General features: G+C 52.9%; 1 protein-coding gene across 1 annotated transcript; it reads left to right on the plus strand.

The window, feature by feature from the left end:
* The first annotated feature begins 1,695 nt into the window (after nt 1–1,695).
* On the plus strand, nt 1,696–21,966 carry LHX2 (LIM homeobox 2). The gene is made up of 5 exons (XM_077850617.1): nt 1,696–1,921; nt 3,412–3,614; nt 4,597–5,000; nt 10,532–10,737; nt 21,094–21,966. The coding sequence occupies exons 1-5, from the start codon at nt 1,802–1,804 to the stop codon at nt 21,379–21,381; spliced, it is 1,221 nt and encodes a 406-aa protein (XP_077706743.1). The 5' UTR covers nt 1,696–1,801; the 3' UTR covers nt 21,382–21,966.
* The last annotated feature ends 330 nt before the right edge of the window (nt 21,967–22,296 follow it).

The following is a 22,296-nucleotide window of genomic DNA, read 5'->3' on the forward strand; positions in this document are numbered from 1 at the left end:
CAGCTGGGTCTGTGGCATGATGCAACCAGTCAGCAGAGGATGGGCCTGTGATCTTTAAGGACCTCAGTGATACCCAATGTATGTCGAAGTGGGAAAGTTACTAATAGGAGGAGATGGAGAGGGAAAAGAGGGAGTGCTGAAAGAATTTGGTTAGTGCTTACCAGGTTCCAGGTACTTTAAAACCCATCATCTCTTTTGTTCAGTGCACGTGTGGAGGGGGCGCCTTGCCGTCCCTCCGTGAAAAAAATCAAAAACAGCCTAAAGGGAGTTCAGTCACTTGCCTAAGGTTAAACTGCATGTAAATGGCGAACTGGGATTCGAACCTGTGCCTTCACTAGCGCCTGAAGACGTGTTTGCATTCACTCTAGGCTGGAGAGGGAGCGGGAAGGGCAAGAACTGGAGCTACAGGCTCCCTTAAAGTGGGCCCTAGCTTGCTTGGAGCGAGGCTACGCTGGCTGGCCCTCCACCCCCGGAGTCTTCCAGCTCCCGCCGGCTCTGGCCTCCCTGGCCCAGCGGGGTCCCCGGGAGGCCTACGCGGCCGCCTGCAGCCCGCAGCGCGCAGCCTGGGCGGAAGGCCGAGCTTCGCGGGAAGCAGCCGAAGGCTCCCGCAGCTCTGGCCCAGGCCCGCCTTCCCAGGCCTCCCCAGTCGGTACCCGAGGCGGCGGCTCTGGGCCGAGGGGAGACCGGAGTGAGAGCTCCTCAAGCATCCTCCGGCTGCGCCTTCTTAGGATGGAGACGGCAGGGAGAGAGGGTTTAATTTTCTATCCCGGAGAAATCTCAGGAAACTGTTGGTAGCTTAAAAACTCCAAACCCCGCGCTCTCCCTCCTCCCTCCCTTCCTCCCGCCCCCTCCCTCCAGCCTTGCCCACCAGCTCCCACCATCTCGTCTCTCCTTTCCTCCGGCTTCTCCCCTCCCTCTCGGGTCTCCCGCCTTCCCGGAGCACGCGCTGCCAGGGCCCGGGGTGCTGGGCGGCCAATGGCGCGGCGGCAGGACGTGATGTAAGGCGCGGCTGTAGAAAAGGCGCGGACGCTTGGCTGGCGCGGACTGCAGAGCCGGGGCTGGGCTCGGCGCGCTCTTGGAGAGCTTTGCGCGCGGCTGGGCCCGCGGCCGCGGCTCCTCCTTCCACTCTGCTCCTCCTCCTTTTTCTCCTCCTCCTCCTCCTCCTCCTCCTCCTCCTCCTCCTCCTCCTCCTCCTCTTCCTCCTCCTCCTCTTCAATTCTCTCGGTGTCTCGGCTCGGCTCGCTGGCTTCGGAGAAACCCGTGCTACAGTCGCCGACCCAGCGCCTAAGCGGGTCGCTAGGGGTGGGGGTGCACCCTAGGGAGGGGAGAGGTCCGGGCAGCTGCGCCGCCGCGGGCACCCAGCCGTCCCCGAGTGAGCCCCGACCGCAGCCGTCGCCGCCTCGGGCAGAGTTTGCGCTCCTCTTTGCGCCCGGGGCGCTGAAGCCGGGCGGGCGATGCCCGCGGCGTGAAAGCGCCCGCGGCGGGCGCCGACCTCTGCCCTCGTCTTCCCCCTTCCCACTCCCCACCCCCGCCCCGTGCCCTTGTGACCCTGGTTTTGGCGCCGCCGCCCAGGCGCCCCGCGATGTAGCTCCCCCTGCGCCTCGGCGGGAGGCGTCCTGGCCCGCGGGCGCCCGGGGCCCGGAGCCCGGCCTGGGGGCGCAGCCGAGCTCGGGCGGGGCCGGGGCCGGGGCCGCGGCGGCGATGCACCGGGCCCGTTAGCCCCGGGAGCGCCAGGCAGCTGAGGCGGGGGGCAGACCCTCCCGCGGAGGAGCCGCGCCCCCGGCCCCGCCGTCCCGCCGCGATGCTGTTCCACAGTCTGTCGGGCCCCGAGGTGCACGGGGTCATCGACGAGATGGACCGCAGGGCCAAGAGCGAGGCTCCCGCCATCAGCTCCGCCATCGACCGCGGTGACACGGAGACGGTAGGCGCACGGCTGCGGGATCGGGGCTGGAAGCCGTGCCGGGGCCGGGTCGGTCTGCGCTTCTGCTCCCCGAAGTTTGGGGGCACTTTGGGGAGTGTCCTTCGTGCCGCACGGGACCGGGAGCCGGGGATCCGCGGACAGGATGCAAGGCCCGTAGCTCCCGGCTCGGGGGAAACCCGGCTGCTAGGGCAGAGGAGGGAAGCAAGGTTTAAGCCGGAATTCCAGACCCCAAGGGTGCGAAAGAGCATTTCTCCCCAAGTGGGAGCGAAGTCCTACCCGCGGCCGGGGATGGCTCCCCTCTCACTCCCCCGGGCCCTCTGGTCGCCAGCTCCGCGTTGCCCTCGACCGCTCGGCTGCAGCTGCTGGCGGCCCGCCTGCGGCGCCGGGAAAGACGAACCAAACGGGAGCTTTCGGGCTTCAGCGGTGTGGGCCGTTCCCAACCCGCCTCCTGGCGATCGGAGTTCCCTCTCCAGCCCGATTTCAGGGGTCCAAGTCTTCTGGGCCGGTGCTTTTCGTTATCACCTCCCTGGCCTCCCGGCTGGCAGCCCTGGCCAGGCCAGGGCTGGCAGTTCAGGCTCTGGCCTGGCTCTTGTGGAAGTAGAGTCCATTTGGATCTCCACACCTGGCTTTGCCAGCCCAGCCCCAAATAGCCACTTCCTCACCTCAGACCTCCCAGGGGGCCAGGCCAGCAGCGCCTTCCAAGCTGGGCCCAGAAGTGACCTTTAGAGGCTGAGGAGGTAGGGAGCACGGGTGAAGCTTCTCCACTTGGAAAGCAGAGCAGCAGCCCCACTGCCTCCGGCTTTTGAGCTCTTCTCCCCGAATTAAACTCTCAGCCTGTCCTGCACTCAGAGACTTTGAGGGTGCCTTTGCACTCCACTCGCCATCTCCCAGGACACAAGAGGGCCCCAGCCAATGTGGCCAAGGCGGTGGAGGGGTAGGGGTGGCTGCGACCTGTCCTGACTTAGACCTTCGGCATAGGGATCCAGAGATCACTGGGGCTCAGCACCAGGAACTCTGTGCGTCTCCCAGAGGAGTCTGTGTAGAGGGTGACTTTTAGTGGTCATCTTACTCCTTTTCCTGGGGCCCAGCAGAGTGGCTTTTTTAAGAAGCCGTTTTGAGGGAGCTTCTGGAGAGCTTGACTGGAGTAGCCACTGCTGCCCCATCCCTCAAACACAGCCCAAGACTTTCTGGGAAAAGGGCAGAGGGGGCAGGAAAGGGGAGCACGGAGTAGGGAGATCCATTCAGGCCGGCAGCCAGACCTGGGCCTGTGGCCGGACTGGGCTGTGTGGGGCGAGCCTGGGTTCTGAACCTCCTGAATATATCGGCCTTTTGGGGTGGAGGAGGCGCCCCGCGCACCCTGGCGGGCCTCTCCGCGTTTAAGGCTAGCGGGAGTGGCGGAGAGAGCTTCCGGGGCTCCGTGCTCCGCGGCAGCAGCGGCAAAGTAGCAGGCTGACGCAGGCGCCCGGTCTCCCGCCTCCCTCCCTCCGCAGACCATGCCGTCCATCAGCAGTGACCGCGCTGCGCTGTGCGCTGGCTGCGGGGGCAAGATCTCAGACCGCTACTACCTGCTGGCGGTAGACAAGCAGTGGCACATGCGCTGCCTCAAGTGTTGCGAGTGTAAGCTCAACCTGGAGTCGGAGCTCACCTGTTTCAGCAAGGATGGGAGCATCTACTGCAAGGAAGACTACTACAGGTAGCCCCCCCTACCTTGGGACCCCCTGCCCCTCAGGAACCTCAGACACAGTCTGGTCCAGGCAGGCTCCTTTCGATCCAGTCCCAAGGGACAGTTCCCTACCTAGGGTCCCCCTTCTCCCAGCCAGTACAAATTGGGTGACAACCTATCTGAACAGCAATTTGAGGGAAGTCCTGGAAAGGTCTGAGAAGTATAGGGACCCCAAGAAAATGGCCCTCATCAGAGCTTAGACACATAAATAAGCTTGGGTGGGGGGTCCTTGCACCCCTCTCCCTTTGAAGTTTTCTTGGGTCAAGCAGCTGGAACAGAAACAGGCACCCACCCTACCCCCACCCCCATCCCAAGCCCAGGCAGCCTGGGCTAGCGTAGGACAAAGTTGGAGGGAGAGCTGGAGGATCAATTGGGTTTGGGTGTGTTTCTGGGTCTTCGGTGGATATGGGAGTGAAAGCTGCCTATAGGGTTAAAGAGCCGGAGTCACTAACAGGCTCCAAGTTTCTGGTTTCTCCTCTCCGGTATAGGGTTAGGGGTCTGTTTATATATATCTCTCTCTCTCCCTTCTTCCCTCTCTCTTTCTCTCTCCCCCTCTCTCCCCCTCTCCCCCTCTCTCTTCTTCCCTCCATCTCTCTTTCCCAGTCTCTGTGTTTCTTCCAAATTACAAAGCTCTGTAGGATTCTCAGGCGCTGGTGTGGAGGGCAGGGGTAAAGGATGAGAAAGGGTAAGTGGGCAGCCCCCTCCCTGGTTCCCAAGCAAAGGCTTTCCTGGGACTTGGCCAGGCTCTGGGTAAAGTAGAAGCCTTGTGGATATGAATATGGTTAAGGGAAACTATATTTCAAGGTAGGACAAGACCTGGGGCAAAATCTAGTTCCCTTTTCTTCCGTCTCCAACTTAAGACTGGTTCCCATCTTAACCTGGAGGAGGGATAAGGGGGGGTACCCAGCCCAACCGTATGTCCCCACAGTCCCTCCCTCAATGGTCCCTACAGGCGGTTCTCTGTGCAGCGCTGCGCCCGATGCCACCTGGGCATCTCAGCCTCGGAGATGGTGATGCGTGCTCGGGACTTGGTTTATCACCTCAACTGCTTCACATGCACCACGTGTAACAAGATGCTGACCACGGGTGACCACTTTGGCATGAAGGACAGCCTGGTCTACTGCCGCTTGCACTTCGAGGCGCTGCTGCAGGGCGAGTACCCCGCGCACTTCAACCATGCCGACGTGGCTGCAGCGGCAGCTGCAGCAGCCGCGGCCAAGAGCGCCGGGCTGGGCGCGGCCGGGGCCAACCCGCTGGGTCTTCCGTACTACAATGGCGTGGGCACGGTGCAGAAGGGGCGGCCGAGGAAGCGCAAAAGCCCCGGGCCTGGAGCAGACCTGGCGGCCTACAACGCTGGTGAGTGCAAGGCGCACGGAGCGCCCCCGTGGGGTTGGGGGAAAATGCGTGGCTCAACTCCCTGGAGCTGGAGTGAATCTCGGTGTGATATATATAGAGAGAGATACATGCACACGCATATATATGCATACCCTAGTCCTTAGACTCTCTGGTCCCTAAGCACTGGATGACCTGGCAGAAGGACATTTAGGCTTCTGAGCTCCAGCCCTGGTGCACTCAGGTGGAGTGGGAGGAGAAGGTGCGTTAGAGTCTTGCTGACCTTGGTGCAAAGCCCTGTCACTGAGAAATTTTTTAGAGGCAGCTTTTTGGCTTGGGCCTCTCCCCCACTTGACTGGTCGGAGAGTGCAAGGATAGAGAAAGCAAGGTGGAGCGGCAGCAAACAGGCTCGGGGTATGCGGGTATGCGTGGCTGAGGACAGGGAGTCTGGCGATGGATGAAGGAGGCAGGGCAGTGAGAAATGACTGTCTGTGGGCCACGAGCTTGGCCTGGCGTTGGGCCCAGTCATGTGAAATGTCCTGAGGGCAGCAGGCTCACGAAACTTGGGCCCAGGACCCTTATGAACAAGACTGGGTCGCTGTGCCTGACCCTCATCCTCTTGCTCCGCCAGGTGTTGGTTTTCCCCCCTGGGCTCCTTCCTTTGAGTTCTGGGCACCAGCAGGGCACTGGGATGAGAGCCACAACCAAAGCCTGCACCCGGGGATGAGACCGGAGTAGGCCTGGCCTCGCTCTCAGAGTAGGGTGGAGGGCTCATTTTGCACTTCTGGAGGTGTCTTTGAACCCAGGGCCATTCCAGGGGAGTCTCTACCCTCCCCCCTTTGCCCCCTCCTGGCTTAGGACAGCTGGGGAGGTTCTGGGGCCGGGCAAATTGAACCATCAACATCTGCCTGACGTCTGCAAGGCCAGGAAAGGTTTATGACTCCCCGGGTTTCTGAACTAGATAGAGTTTATTTGCAATTATTTTCTTTCTTTCATTTGCGACAGTATTGGATTCGGGGATTTCTGTTTTCTCCCTCCTTTTCCCCTTAGTGTGATGCACAAGTGGAAACAAAACAAAACAAAAACCCAGGCCTGTGGGGAGAGGGCAGCAGCGGGGGAGAAGTCAGGGTTATTTAGATCTTTAAAAATCTGAGCTGGCTGGAAAATTCTGCAGGGGGAAGAGATCCCCTGTTCACTCCAATGAAGTTGCTTTTTGGGAGATGGATGGGTGTGTGTGTCTCTGTGTGTGGAGCCGGGACGAAAATGCAGCCCCCAGTCTGGTAAATGAAGTGACCGCAGGCAGGTCTGTGGGAGCAGATAAAAGATTTGTTGGAGGTTCGACCAGAGATGCCAGCTCTCTAAAACTTCCATCACTCACCTCTCAGTATCCTGAAAATAGACTAAAGCAAGTCCAGGCCAGGTCCCCTAAAACAAAGCCGTTTCTATTTATCAAATGGGGCCGGGCCCCAGTAGGAAGCAGCAGGCAGACTCGGCTACAGGGCGCAGGGCGCGGGGTGAGTGGGATTGTGTTTTTCTAGGAGGGAGGTTTGCAAGTGCGTTTGGAATAGAAAGGTAGAAGGGTACAGACATTTATTTGTGCCTTTTGCTGCTCTGCCGCCTTCTCTGGCGGGGTCCGGCGGCACCCAGCAAGAGGATGTGGCTGGAGGCTGAGTTTCAAGGGAGCTGGCACCTCTCTAAGGCATTCCCCATCCATGCCATCTCCTCGTTTTTTGCTTTTTGTTTTTGTTCTTGGACCCCTCTCTTTTTCCTTTCCACTCTCTGGATCCGTGTTTTTCGTTCTCTCTCTCTCTCTCTGTGTGTGTGTGTGTGTGTGTGCGTTTGTGCCTCGGTTGGTTTCTCTGTTGGGTCTTTTTCTCTCCCCCGGCGCGCGCGTCTCTGGCCTAGGCTCGGGCGGTGGAACCGGCGCGCGGGCGGTTGGCTGTGCCGCTCGCTTATTCGGGGCTCCCGGGACCGGGCCGGGGAGAGGGACGGCCGCCCTGGCCTCCCCGGGTCTGGCTCCCCGTTCTCCCGCCTGCGCTCCCGGCGCCGGCGAGCGAGAAGGGGTCCCCGCGTGGGCCCGCGGAGGGTGCGAGTGCGGCGGGTGTGCACGGGCACGGGTCTGCGTGCGGGCGTGCGTGTCTGGTGGGGGACGAGGGCTCGCTGGCGTGGGCGCCCCCCACGCAGGGGCCCAGCCCTCGGCTGCGGGGCCAGCGGGGCGGCGGGGGCTCGGGAGGGCCGGGTGGGGGCCGTCGGCGCGCCCAGGCCGCCGCTCAGCGCAGGGCGGCCGGGGCGGGTCGGCAAGCCCTTCCCGGCGGCGGCCGCAGCGGCCCTTCCCTGGGCAGCCCTCGGCGCGGGAGCTCAACCCCCGGCCCAGCGGCAGAACCGAACCTTCCCCCGCCCGCGAGTGGGGCTGCCGCCGGCCTGGGGCGCGCGCCGGGCTCGGAGCCCGCGAGGGGCTTGTGCGCCACGGCCGGGGAGTCCCGCGCGGACCGGCCGGACGCCCGGGCCTCCCCCAACCCCAGCTTTTTGTGTGTGTGCCTGGCGGCGTAATTACTGATTTGATTCCAATCCATTATTTAGACAATTGAACCTACAATCTCGTCTTTAGTAAAATGAGGCGAAGTCAGATTTGATTACAGGTTCAGTCCCAGCGACAAGAGCTCGAAACCCGATGGGTTAATAACAGATCACGAGTAAATTATTCATGATTTTACGAGCTCTTTAGCTCCATTGAATCGGCCTAATTGAGAGGAAAAAAAAAAAAAAAAAGGGAGAGAGAAAGCCCGAGGTCCTCCCCCTCCCTTCGGCCCCTCGCTCCTCTCCGGATCTGATCTTGGGGAATCTCCACCCGGCCGGGGCGTGAGGGGCGGGAGCGAAGGCGCCTGGGGTGCGGGCAGATTTGGGCCCAACAGCTGCTTCCAGGCCGCCCTTTCGCTAGCGGCCGCTGCCCCAGGCGCTGGCCTGCTCGGCCTCCCAGTCTTGGGCCAGCTCCTTTTCTGCCCTCCCTTCCTTTCCCCTCTCTGCGTTTTCACCATTCCCCAGCCGGTAAGGGCTTCGGAATAGGCTTTCCGCAGGGACCTGGTTTCCTTGAGACCAGGGAGTCGGTTCCTTAACCTGGACCCTCTACCACACTATCCCCTTTTTCCTGGCCTCGCTGTCTTCTCAGGCTCCCTCTGTGTCTCTCCTAATTTCTTTCCATCTTTGTAGTTCTCTCTCTTTCTCTCTTGGGTTCTCCCCATCTCCATGGCTTCCTTTCCCTCTGTCTCTCTTCTCTTTTTCCCTGGCTCTGTCCATCTTTCCTCTCCAGCCCCTCTTCTATACTCTCTCTCCTTTCTCTCTCTTTCTACCTCTGTCTCTTTCTCTCCTTTCTGTGCCCTTCCTGTCTCCCTCCCCCAACCCCCCCCCCCATCTAGGCTGCACTTGGGGCACGTCCCTTGGGTGCATGGGGCGCCAGGGTCCCCATGGAGCTCATTAACAGCAGCAAGGCCCAGGCGGGGACTGGGCAGAGGGATGGGCCCAGAGATCCCCTGTGGGGAGGCCTGCCCCGCCCCCTGTGGATCTGGGGACTGGGGGCAAAAAGAGGGTCGCTCCCTGCAGTGGGGGCAGGGCAGTTTCCGTGGATTCCTTTTGGAGTCATTTTCTGAGCCCTTTTAAATTGCTGGACCCCGTTCTTCACTCTGAGTGCTCTCGATGGGAGTATAGCCCTGGTGGGGGGACTTGGGTGCCTGGGTGCATGTGGGAAGAGACCCTATAGCCACTTGCTGACAGCTTCAGGGTTAGTGATGAGACCAGCATCTTGCAAATTCTTTCTGTAAGGGACTGCTCCCAACCTGAGCAGTGGGTGGAGTAGGTCACCAGGAAATCAGGAGTACTTCTGAAGTGGTTTTTGTCAGATAAAATGCAGGACGCCCAGTTAAATTTGAATTGCAAGGACACAACAAATGAATTTTAAGTGCAAGTATATCCAAAGCAATATTTGAATTTTAAATAAATAACAAATCATTTTTTAGTATAAGCATATCCAATGCAATATTTGAATTTTAGGTAAACAACAACTCGATTTTCAGTATAGGTATGGCCCATGCAAAATTAGAGGCATAATTGTACTAGGAGACTGTTCGTGGTTTATCTGAGATTCAGATTTAACTGGACAACCTGCATTTTTATTTGCTAAACAGGGCAGCTCTGTTATGGGCGTAAGATGGGCATGAGACACATTCCCGGTTGTCCTCTGAAGGGGGACTGAATTAACCTCCTATGAGGTTTTCCCCAAAGTAAGACTTTACATGTAGGATGGCTCAGGATGTGATGAAGGAATCTTGGAGAGGAGTCCTTCATGTCCCCATCAGGCTCCAGGTTGCCAAGCAACTTTCTGAGGCCTTAGGTTTCCACTCCATCCCGCATCCCCATTGCCTTCCGGGCATTGGCAGACAGGTCCCAGCTGGGCCCCTTCTGGATGGGGACTGGCTCCCCAAAGAGTCGTGCTTCATCTTTGCCTGCCTTTGTGGCTGAGTGGAAGGAACCAGGCAAGGCCTGCAATGCTGAATCTAAGCTCAGCCCTTACCAGTGGTGTGGCTGTGTACAAATGGCTTCATTTACCTTAGCATTCCTTTCTTCATCTCAAGAATGAGATGAATGGCAGTAGCCACCTCTTGTTGCAGTAGTGAAGGCCCCATGATATATGTAAAGCCAAAAGCATGCTCTAGGTGTCCGATACATGTTGATTTCTTCCTCCAACTTCCTTTTCTTTCTGGTAGAAATCTGCCACTCTGTGAGATTTCTAGAGATTGCTTCACCTGCCTGCCTCGTTCAGCCAATCTGTACAACTGGGAAGCATGTGCTTCCCAGGGCAGGGGGAGAGGGATGAACTACATAATACAGTTTCCAACCTTGGCCCAGTGCCCATGGCCCAAGTCAGCCAGAACTTCTCGTGTGGGGGTACCAATGATCAGGGTGAAATCAGAGTGAGTGGAGAGATGTCAGTCATTGACTTTCAGCTGCCTGTCCCGGACACTGTGGGGAGAGACTGGAGACAGCCTCCTTCCTTAGGGAGCACAGGGGCAAACAGGAAGGGTGTGGGCCCGGGAGCCCTGCACACTGCTCTGTCCTCAGTGAAGTAACTTCCCTTCCTGAGCCTCAGTTTCAACATCTGTAAAAAGGAGAAAATAAGGCCAGGCTAATCAGGTTGTTTTAAGGACTCAAAAATATGTAAAACCACTAAGCACATCACCTGGAGTCTAATAGCCCTCAACAAGTTGTAGCTGCTGTTGTTACTTCTAAAAGAATGGCTCAGAATGGTTTTCGGATTGTCTTAGAGCTGGGTTTGAATGGAGCATTTACCAGCTGAGAGGCCCTGGGCAGGTGGCTCTCTACAAGCCTTAAATTCTATAAATCTATCAAATGGGCATAATATTTTAATCTCAGGGTGGTGCAGTGCACGCTGTGTGGTCCTGAAGCTAGAAACTTTTGGTGGCAGGTGGGGCGGGGGTGGGATAGGCAGGGTAGGGGGGCAGGTCTGGAGATTTACCTGCCGCCTCTGTGTGTCCCCTTCCCAGCGCTGAGCTGCAATGAGAACGACGCGGAGCACCTGGACCGCGACCAGCCCTACCCGAGCAGCCAGAAGACAAAGCGCATGCGCACCTCCTTCAAGCACCACCAGCTTCGGACCATGAAATCTTACTTTGCCATTAACCACAACCCCGACGCCAAGGACTTGAAGCAGCTTGCGCAAAAGACGGGCCTCACCAAGCGGGTCCTCCAGGTCAGCTGGGCCAGGGCAGGGCTGAGGGTGGGGGCACCCGGGGCCTCCAGAGCCTGGAGAGGAACCCCACAACTGCCCTGTGGGCCTTGGAAGGACCTTCCACCCCATGTCTGCTCTGCTGTTTGTCATTCTCTGCTCTTCCTCCATCTCTTCGTTCTCTCGCTGTATTTCAGGATTGTGGGTACCCCAACTTTACCTCTTCTCTTTCCATTTTTGTCTCTCAGCTTTTCGATTTTGCGTGTGTCCCTCTGTCCTCTTTGTCTCTACCCCCTAGCCTCTTTTCTTTCTTAGAAACAATTCTTGGTTGCTCTTTATTACTTAAGTGGCACTCAGTGTTCATGTAGTAAAAGGTTCAAGCATTTCAGATAAATCCAGAGCATCCCAGGATGCCCGTCCTAGACAACCGAGTAAGCTGTTTGATCCTTTTGCTTCTTGCTCCTCACTTGTTCTCCTCGATCCTCTTCCTATCTCTCTCTAGATTTTTCTTCCGTCTCTTTGTTATTTTTTAGACTCTCCAAGAAGCAAGGTTTGGGAGGGGGGATGTGGGCTGATCCCCTGAGTGGGCCAGGGAGGCTCATCTGCCTGCGGGTTCTGGCAGCAGATGGGCACCTCTGAAACTGAGCAGAATTACACTTGTATGTGAGGGTGCTTTCTGGATAGAGAGAATACAGAGCTTTCAACAGATTTTTGAAGGGTCTAACATACCTCAAAATGTTAAGAAACACAGTTTGGGGAGTTCCAGGCTCCTGCATGACCCAAATTTGTGGCAGAGATTTGGGCCACCACTTCTCAGATCTTCAGCTTCTTCTCTTACTCATTTCATTGTCCTGGGCAAGTTATTTAACTCCTCTGAGTCTCAATTTCCTCATATGTAAACCAGACACAAGAAATTATCACCACTGCAGGCTTATTGGAGGAGCCAGTGAAATAATGTAAGTATCCACCACAGTAGCTGACACTTAACGGCTCAGTGGATGGTAACTAAGAATAACATTAACTAGATTAATAAACTAACTGGTATTAACTTGTATGAATGATTATTCTGATCACGGGACTTCAGTTTTCCTATCTGTATAATGATAAGTTGGGGAGAATACCCCAATATTTCTTTTTTAAAGCTTTTTTTTTTTAAAAAGATTTATTTATTTATTTATTCGAAAAGAGAGAGAGAGAGAGGCAGAGGGAGAAGCAGACTCCATGCAGGGAGCCTGACGTGGGACTCGATCCCAGGTCTCCAGGATCACACTCCGTGCTGCTGGCGGTGCTAAACCGCTGTGCCACCGGGGCTGCCCAAGATTTTATTTATTTATTAAAGAAAGAGAGCCAGTGGCAGGGGTGCCGGGCAGGAGAGGGAGAAGCAGACTCCCCACTGAGGAGGGAGCCCAATGCCTGACTATCGCAGGACCCTGGGATCATGACCTGAGCCAAAGGCAGATGCTTCGCCAACTGAGCCACCCAGGCCCCCGAGAATCTTTCTTTACAGCACTTTATTTATTTATTTATTTATTTATTTATTTATTTATTTATTTATTTATTTCTATCTATCTATTTATTTATTTATAGACAGAGAGAGAGGCAGAGACACAGGCAGAGGGAGAAGCAGGCATCATACAGAGAGCCCGACGTGTGGGACTCGATCCCGGGTCTCCAGGATCACGCCCTGAGCTGCAGGCGGCGCTAAACCGCTGCGCCACCGGGGCTGCCCTTTCCAGCACGTTTTAACCAATTTATTCCTTAGACCGTGTGATGGTAGAGATAGCAAAGCACATTGGGGGTAAGACAATCAGGAGGTGATGATCTGAGCAGGTCTCACAACAGGAGGGGAGGTGCTGAGATTGGAGTCCAGACAAGTCTGATTGACCTTCCAACCCCAGGCCGCTGGGGATGGAGGGCTCGGGGACTGGACACTGAGGGGGCGAGGGGGACGATGATGGACATCAAGGGTCTGCACTGCTGCGAGTGTGGGGGCGGGGCAGGGACAAAGCATTGGTGATGTGACGGCGGTGGCGGGATGGGACTGTGACTCCAGCGCTGGTCCTGGTCGACAGATGCCCGGGGAGCCGGCAGTGCCTGCACCCCTACGCTATGTGAGGGGTTCTGGGGCAGCTTGGTGTCCCGCGGGCTCAAGTGACACAGCCGAGGGAAGCGAGGGCTGACCAATGGGACGCTGATGCGCCGCTCGGGGCCCGCCCCCTGCTCCGCGTGGGCCCCGCCCCTCGGGTTTGGATCCCTTTGTCCTGGGCTGGAGAAGGGGAGGGCGAGGACGTTGCTGCGCCCAACGAGGTCTCGGATCTCCCTAGTCCGGTTCCCTCGGACTTCATCTTCTTGGGTTAGGTATAGGCACCCTCCTTGGGCACCTCTGCCATTCCTCAGACCTGAGCAAATTTGGTCATCCCCCTCTTCTCTGGTTAGTAGGACACTTTGTCCCTTCCCCCATCTAGAGCCCCTTACTGCAGGTTGTTGGGGGCCACTCAGTGAATCAACCCTGGGGAGCAGTGCAGGAGCAAGGACTTGGAGTGAAGGGGAGCTCGGTTCAGGAGGACCTGGGTTCAGTTCTGTCTCTCTACTCCCTGGCTGTGCATCTTGAACAAATTAGTTACCTCTCTGAGCCACAGCATTCTCACCTGTAAAATGGGCACCACTGGGGCATATATCTCTCCCGGTTATCCTGATTAAATGATACAGAGTAAGTGCTCATAGTGGAGTCTGAATCTGGATGAGGAGCCACACACTCTGTGGGCCTTTGAGGCAAGAGGCTTGGCTGCCTGATTTAGGAACAAAACAGGTTTCCAGTATAGTTGTCTCTCATTCTTTCATCTGACCAAATATCTATTGGCACCAGGCCTTGGGGACAGAGAGATGAATGAACCATAGTCCTGGCCCCGAAGTAATTCACCCTATTAGCTGTAGAAACAGACCCACATTCAGTTTCCGTGTTGTGTGATCAGTTGGGAGGGGAGTTCTGTGGGAGACCAGAGGAAGAATTAATTGTTCTTTGTGTGGAAAGAGTTCCCCTGAGGGACCTGCGTGAATACTTGCCCTGTGCCTTCCTCCCCTAGAATCCTGAGCCAGGCCTGCTCACACCTGTATGCCCCCTCCACCATGCGGACTCAGAAAAGCCAGAGGCATGGAAATAGTTGAGGGAGAAAAGCACTGACAGTTATGGTCTGTTTACTACTCAGCGAATGTTTGAGTACACTACTGTGCGTCAGGCACTTTGAAAGGCCCGTGAAATACACTTGCTCATTAAGTTCTCCCGGTCAGGCATCGTGATGACCTCCTTCCCACTGTACAGATGAGAACATCGAGGCCCAAATGATCTCCAGTTGCCCTAAGTCACACTTTGCTAGTTTTCCCTCTTCTCAGACCTCCAAATCTCATGCATGATCCTTATTCCCTAACAACTGCTCATGATTATGCAGCAGTTTGCAAAGTATTATTTTTCCAGCTACACATCTGCCTTACTCTAATATTTTCCTGCCCATTTACAGACAAGCCACTTAAGAACTAGTGAGATGAAGTGATTTGCTGGAGGTTACAGGAGCCAGGCACTGGCAGGGTGGGTCTCTCTCTCAGGGGTTCTGCCCACTGATGGGCCAGCTGGGGGAGGTGGGATGGAAGCAGTTTGAGGCCTGGCAATTGGTTTGGAAGGTTAACAGACTGGTTCAGGTCTTTTTGGACTTACCAGCAGTACGATTTGGGCACTTAACATCTCTCTGAGCCTGATTCCTTATCTGTGGAACAAAGGTAATAGTCTGTACCTTGAGAATTCCTGAGCATTGAAGCAATGAGTGAGAAGCCTCTAGCACAGTGCTGCCTGGTACAAAGTAGGTGCCCAGGAAATGGTTCCTCATCACTGGTCTACCCCAGTTTAATGGCACTAGGCCTTGGGTGCCCCCTGTAGGTTGTCCTCCGCTTCAACCCTTCAGAGAGAATCTGTGTGGTAGGGGCAGGTTGAAGTTGGGGCTGTGTTCCCCAGAGGTGAATGACACAGGATGTGTGTGTGTGTGTGTGTGTGTGTGTGTGTGTGTGTTCCTGAATCTGTAATGCATTAATAACCACCAATATGGGGGGGCCTGGGATGCAGTATCCCTTCTGGAATTTGGAGTCAGCTGATGTGAGGTCCATACTCACTCAGCTCTCTCACTTACTCTCCCACTTAAGCAAGTGACTTAACCTCTCTGAGCTCCAGTGGCCTCAGCTCCAAAATGGGGATGATAATAATATTCATTAGGTGTTTGCAAGGAGTAAATGAGATGACTTCAAATGTAATTTCTAAAGTATAGATTAGAGACTCAACGCACATGAATTTCACACACATTTACACAGTAGGCTTCAGTCAACCAACCTCTCCTGCAGTCATTAAAAAATTTAATTATCTTTATTTTGCAGATGAAGAAACTGAGGTTCAGAAAGATTAGGACCTTTGCCCTCAGTCCCACAGCTAGTAAGTGATGAAGCCAGGAGTCAAGCCCAGGTCTGATTCTACAGTCTTTGGAATATAGCACAGTGTAGGGAGGAGACCCTCCTGCCTTGGATCTAGCTGTAGAAAGCAGCTATAGAGCTAGAGAGAGAAGAAGGAGTGGGTCCTAGATGCCATATCTTGGGAGCAAAGCAGGAATCCTGCTGTAAAGGTGTAAAATGCATAAAAAGTGCTCAGAATTATCATTGACAATAGCATGGCCATCACAATTCTCACTTTCTGCCCGTGGGCAAGGTGCCTGGGCTAAGGAACAGTCTCTTGGACAGAGGTCCATGGAGGTATTAAGCTTTACAAATGCTTGGAGGCCATTCCTCAGCATACAGATGCCCCTCCAAGTTGCCTCTCTTTCTTTCTGGGGAAGGGTCAGGAAGGCAGAATAGGCCCTGGGCTTGGGGACCAGAGGTGGTAAGCTGACGGATTTGGATGAGTGAAAGTCTCCTTAGCATTTCCTGGTGTGACTTTGATTTTTTTAAAAAAGATTTTATTTATTCATGAGAGAGAGAGAGAGAGAGAGAGAGAGAGGCAGAGACACAGGCAGAGGGAGAAGCAGGCTCCGTGCAAGGAGCCCGATGTGGGACTCTATCCTGGATCCTGGGATCACACCCTGAGCCGAAGGCAGCCGCTCAACTGCTGAGCCACCCAGGCTTCCCACCTGGGGTGACTTTGAAAGAAAATACATTTTAACCACCAACAGTTTAAAAAACATTCTGCAGATGACTGGTTAGTTGTCACTAACTGGTGTGGGCTCACAGAAACTGAGAATGCTAGTTTGCCTCTGTTCACTCATTTATTGAACAAATACACTGATCTTCTGCCTTGTTCTGGGTGGGGCGTGACCCAGACAAGTGAATGGGACCCGCTGGAGCTAGAACTACAATCCAGAAGGGAGACAGATGTGAAACAAATAATTACAAATGGAAATAATGTTAGTGCTTACCTTGTAAGGCACTAATGAGTTACTATGTGCAAAATGCTTAGAACCTTCTTTAGACAATGCCTGATACTTAGTGAGTGAATAATATTTGTTGTTACAACTTTCTTTATGAAGTTGCTATACTGGAGGAGATATTCTTTTTTTTAAGATTTTATTTTATTTTTTAATTTTATTTATTTATTCATGAGAGACACACTGACAGAAAGAGAGAGAGAGAGAGAGGCAGAGACACAGGCAGAGGGAGAAGCAGGCTCCATGCAGGGAGCCCCACATGGGACTCAATCCCAGGTCTCCAGGATCACGCCCTGGGCTGAAGGCAGCGCTAAACCGCTGAGCAACCTGGGCTGCCCAAGATTTTATTTTTAAGTAATGTCTATACCCAACATGAGGTTCGAACCCACAACCCCAAGATCAAGAGCCACATGCTCCACCAACTGAGCTAGCCAGGCACCGCAGGACATATTCTTTTTACTCTTTTTTCCTCACATGACATTTATCATAAGATACTACCCCCGCAACTGCATGGAGTATCTGTGACATGACTTCCACTTGCTTCATCTGGTTGGACACTTTGCATGTTAGTTTGATGTTATTAAAAATGCCACAATGTAAAAATGAAATCTTAAAAAAAAAAAAAAAAGGAGGGAGGTGCTAGAGCATGTGACTTGATCTCAGGGTTGTGGGTTTGAGCCTCATATTGGGTGTAGAGATTACTTAAAAATAAAATCTTTTTATTTTTATTTTTTAAAAAAGATTTATATATCTATCTATCTATTTTTAAGACTATTTATTTATTTATTTATTTATTTATTTATTTATTTATTTATTTATTTATTTATGAGAGACACACAGAGAGAGAGGCAGAGACACAGGCAGAGGGAGAAGCAGGCTCCATTCCGGGAGCCTGATGCGGGACTCCATCCCTGGACTCCAGGATCATGCCCTGGGCCGAAGGCAGGCACTAAAATGCTGAGCCACTCACGGATCCCTGTATATTTTAAAGCACATGCACATGCACATTTGGGGACAATGAGGGAGACGGAGAGGAAGAGAATCTCCAGGAGGCTCTCCTCCTGAGCAGAGGCTCAATCCCAAGACCCTGTAATCATGACCTGAGCTGAAACCAAGAGTCACTGACTGACAGAGGCCCCCAAAATAAAATCTTTTTAAAAAAATGCCAGATGGGACATCTTTGGGCATGAAGCTTTTATCTTTGGGTTGGTTTCCTTAGTGACCTAGGAAGGGATTTGTGAAGCAAAACACAACCTGCAGGGCCTAGTAGTGCCTGAGGAGGGGCATGTGGTAGTGTGGGCTTCTTCATCCACTTAGGACTAGTGGGGATCCCCTGGGTGCCAGGCTGAGGCACTCCCGGTGGATGAAGAAAGGGGGGCTGTCAGTTTAAGAAGATGGGTGGGCAAAGCAGATCATCTTCCTGCATCTGCCCTAAAATCTCAGCCTGTCAGAACCCCAAGAGTCCATAGAGATGGTGTGCCGTCCTCCAACCCTCTTATTGTGCCGGTAGGGAAACTGAGGCAGGCCCAGAGGTAAGGGACTAGCACAAGGTCACTGGGCTGGTCAGTAGCAGAACTAGAACTGGAAGCTGCATCTGGTGCTCTTTCCACTGCACCATAGTTGCTTTTGTATTTATTCACTCATTCATTCATTTATTTGCTGACTCATTCAGGATCATGTGGTGGGGAGCGCATGGGCTTTCTAATGGCAGATATTCCTGGATTCTAGTCTCAGCTTGGCCTCTGGTAACCTTCGGCAAGTGATTTCACCTCTCTGAGCCTCTCTGGTTTTAGATCTATAAAGTGTGGAGAATGATAGAAGCCCCTAGTTGGCTCCTCACGGAGCTATGCCATGACTCCGCATGCCGCAGGGTGGCATGGTGCTTGGCACAGAGAGGTCTGTAAATGGTATCTATCATTATCACTATTAATTCAACACTTGTTACTAATTCTTCCTTTTTGCTAGTCCCTGTACTGTGTCCCAGGGACATGAAGATGACTTCGACCGGGGCCCTGCCCCAACAACCACTCTGGAGAGGACCCTGGGGAGAGAATTCTGGTGAAGCCCTGCTGAAGGTGAAAAACAAGCCCAACACAAAACCCCACAGCAGCCAGGGTTTTGGTTGAGTTGTTGATTTTCATCCACCAGATTCCCAGTGCCTCAGATTCGGCAAAGCAGAGCATGTAGTTGTGGAAGATGGCGTCATTGTTTACAAACCACTGTTAGGGGCAACAGCAGGAGAAATAGCAAACAGCTGGCAGCTAACTGGTTCCAGCCCTTCCCAAGGGCTTGGAGCCCTGGACCTATGAGCCTTGTACTGCCCCCGGGGCTCCCTGCTCCAGCTACTGCTTGGAGAGACACACAGGACACCAGCATAGGGTGGCACCAAGATGCCAGCCTTCCATGTCAGACCTGACGTGAGACTTTGGGGAAGTCGTTTCCTCTCCGAGGGCCTATAGGGACTTTCCCTATCGATTTTTGCCATCAGCCATTCCCTGGGCCAGAAGGACAGAGTCTCACCCCTGCAGATTTCTGCAGGCCAGGCAGGGAAGGGCTCCCTACCCTAAGAAGAGCACGTTGATGGTGGTCTTAAAAGCACTGTACTTATCTGCAAGCGTCCAGAAGAGGTGATAGGCTTGCTTTGGGCAAAAGGCCAGGGAAAATGTGCTTTATTCCTGGAAGACCCAGGCATGCTGGGGAGAGGGCTTTGTTTCCTGGCTTCACAGGGTTCCCATCTCTCCTTACCTCAGGATTCTCATGGATAGTGCTTTTTAATTGAGCCCAAGTCTTATCAGCCACCAGAAAGTCTTCTTTGATGCCCCGCTCGGGCCCCTGCTGCGAGGTGGTCCCCGAGGGAGGGTGGGGCCTGGAGTTAGCCCTTCCCACCCATGCCTGAGACACTGGGAAGACAGGCAGATGCAGGCACATCTGGAAATATGCAACTGGACACCCCAGAATCTGTAGAATTCCCTAAGGCCTTTTGTTTTATAGGGAGGCTTCTGGCGGGTGTTTTTCTCATGCAAGGGGAAGTGAAGGGGCCCTGCTTTCGGGCTTTTTTTTTTTTTCTTTGGGAGACACACCCACACACACACCCTCCCACTGGATTTCCTAGGCCCTGCTCAAAGTACTTTGAGGACCTCTGGGTATACAGCTAGATCTCTCTGTGCAGCTAGACTGGTGGTCAATAGTTGTGTGTGGGGGGGTGCTGTGAAGATGAGTTTTGGTGCATGTTTTCCTGAGTGTGTACAGGCTTGTGTGCAAACAGTATGGGTGTGGATGAGTGTATGTGTCTGCACCCAAGGAAAAATGAAAGAAGATATTTATTCTCTCTCTTTGGTATTCTTTTCATACCAAGCTCAGTTCTAACTGCACAATGCACCCCACGTCCCTCATAAATGATACTGGGATGTGGCCTGTTTGGAGAAGGAAATCTACAGATCACCACCTCCCTGGACTGGCTTTAATCCAGCAGCTCTGCCTACCTCACCCCGAAACCTAAAGCCCCCCGGAGTCCAGGATAACCAGTGGCTTCTCCACCTTATGGCAGTGGGGAGTAGGACAGCTGTCTTTTTCTTCCTTAAAGTAACTCTTTATTGATTGATTCCTATGTGTTCTTTACAACATTCTAGTATTTCCCAGACTTACCACGAATCACTTTAAAAATTGTACCAACGAGAACCCATGGGATCTATTGCCTGCTTCAAGGCAACTGCCAAGGGGGGAAAAAAGAATCTCTCGACCATTGTGAAAAATGATCAAGATTTGGTTTGTGCACATCTTCCAGAATAGCGCTGTCCAGTAGAAATGAAATGTGAGCCACATGTGTGATTTTCCACTTAAATATTTTTAGCAGGGACGCCTGGATGGCTCAGTGGTTGAGCATGTGCCTTAAGCTCAGGTCATGATCCCAGGGTCTGGGATCGAGTCCTACATCAGACTCCCCTCAGGGAGCCTGCTTCTCCCTGTCTATGTCTCTGCCTCTCTCTGAGAATAAATGTCTGTCTCTCATGAATAAATAAAATCTTTTAAAACATAAAATAAAATATTTTTTGGCAGCCACATTCAAAACACAAAAAGAAACCATTAATATTAATTTTAAGGGTATATTTTATTTAGCCTAAATATCCAAAATATTATCATTTCAACAGGTAACTGGTATAAACATTAATACTGAGACATCCTAAATTCTTTTTTTTTCACACCAAGTCTTCAGATCTATTTCTGTGTTTTCACTTACAAAGGAGCCACTTTTTGGCTAGTGACATTTCAAGTGCTCAATAGCCATCTGTGACTAGTGGCTAGGAGAGTGTTGCTTAGCTCTGGAACCTTCTAATAGAAAGGGAAACCCAGTGCTAGCTGTTAGAGAAAAGGAACTTTTTATTTTATTAAGAGCAAAAATTGGGACGTCTGGGTAGCTCAGTGGTTGAATGTCTGCCTTTGGCTCAGGGTGTGATCCCGGGGTTCTGGGATTGAGTCCTGCATCAGACTCTCTGCAAGGAGCCTGCTTCTCTCTCTGCCTGTGTCTCTGCCTCTCTGTGTCTGTTATGAATGAATGAATGAATAAATAAACAAATCTTTAGGGCAGCCTGGGTGGCTCAGCGGTTTAGCGCCACCTTTAGCACAGGGTGTGATCCTGGAGACCCGGGATCAAGTCTGCAGTTGGGCGCTCTGCATGGCTCCTACTTCTCCCTCTGCCTCTCTCTTTGTCTCTCATGAATGAATGAATGAATGAATGAATGAATGAATCTTTACAAAATAAAGAGCAAAAATTGCCCAACTTTTTAATCCCTCCCAAACCCACATTTCGCATCTCTGGGAAATGCTTTGCTACCCTCCAGATCCTGCCTCCCTTCTAACCAGCCCTTCTCTCTCTCTCTCTCTCTCTCTCTCTCTCTCTCTGTCCCTCTCCCTCCCTCCCCCCACGCAGGTCTGGTTTCAGAACGCCAGGGCGAAGTTCAGGCGCAACCTCTTACGGCAGGAAAACACGGGTGTGGACAAGTCCACCGAGGCCGCGCTGCAGACGGGGACGCCGTCAGGGCCAGCCTCCGAGCTGTCCAACGCGTCGCTCAGCCCCTCCAGCACGCCCACCACCCTCACAGACTTGACTAGTCCCGCCCTGCCAACTGTGACGTCCGTCTTAACTTCTGTGCCTGGCAACCTGGAGGGCCACGAGCCTCACAGCCCCTCACAAACGACTCTCACCAATCTTTTCTAGTGACTCACGCCCCCCCCCCCACAATTTCTTTAAAAAAGAAATTATCTTTAGTTGAATTCCAAGTGTATTTTAAAATAGAGGCTTTGAGCAACTAACTAACCACATTTTAGGATCTCGCCTGGGAACAGAAGAAGAAAATAATTGTGCGTCCGGCTAATGCAGCGGTGTGGACCGAGGAATTACTTGGAAAATCTATCTGCAACACAACATTTGTGTCACTGTACAGTTTTGTGGACTGAGCGAGGAAAAAAACAACAAATAATTTAAGTTGGCTAGAGCTTCTGTATTTTCAAAGACTGCCACGTGCCTTAGGAATACTGTTTTATCTCCATACTTTGGATGACTTGTTCATTTTTCTCTCCCTCTTTTTCTCTCTGTATATTTATGACCAGAGCAAAAATGTAAAAAAAAAAAAAAAAAAAAAAAAAGTTTGTTACTTTGAATAGTCCTAAAAAAAAAAAAAAAAACGAAAAGTCAAACCCCCTCCAACGGTCGCTTTGTTGTTTTAGAATTTTAAGGTGGAAGTCTGTTCGAATATCAGAATTTGTAAAATCTAACCAGTAATAAAACCACTTATTGAAACTATTGGTGCTGCTGCTGTTTAGTTGGGTGTGAAGTTCACAGGACTCTAAGGTTTTACTGAAGCCCAGCCATAAATTCCAGGGTCTTCCCTTATTTATAATATTTATTTATAATATGTATGAGGCTCCATTGTCTGTTCCACGCTTTGGACTACTGGTCGAAATCCAGAGATTCCCTGCAGTCAAGGAATTTAGAATGGAGGCAGGGGCAGAAGAGATAATCTTAACATGGTGTGATCTGTGCCAAGTGGAGAGTATTCGACAAAGTACCATTAATTTTTTTTTCAAATATTAAATTAAGTACACCCTCGGGCACCTGAGTGGCTCAGTAGTT

The sequence above is a fragment of the Canis aureus genome, chromosome 16 (assembly GCF_053574225.1).
Source record: "Canis aureus isolate CA01 chromosome 16, VMU_Caureus_v.1.0, whole genome shotgun sequence".
NCBI lineage: Eukaryota > Metazoa > Chordata > Mammalia > Carnivora > Canidae > Canis > Canis aureus.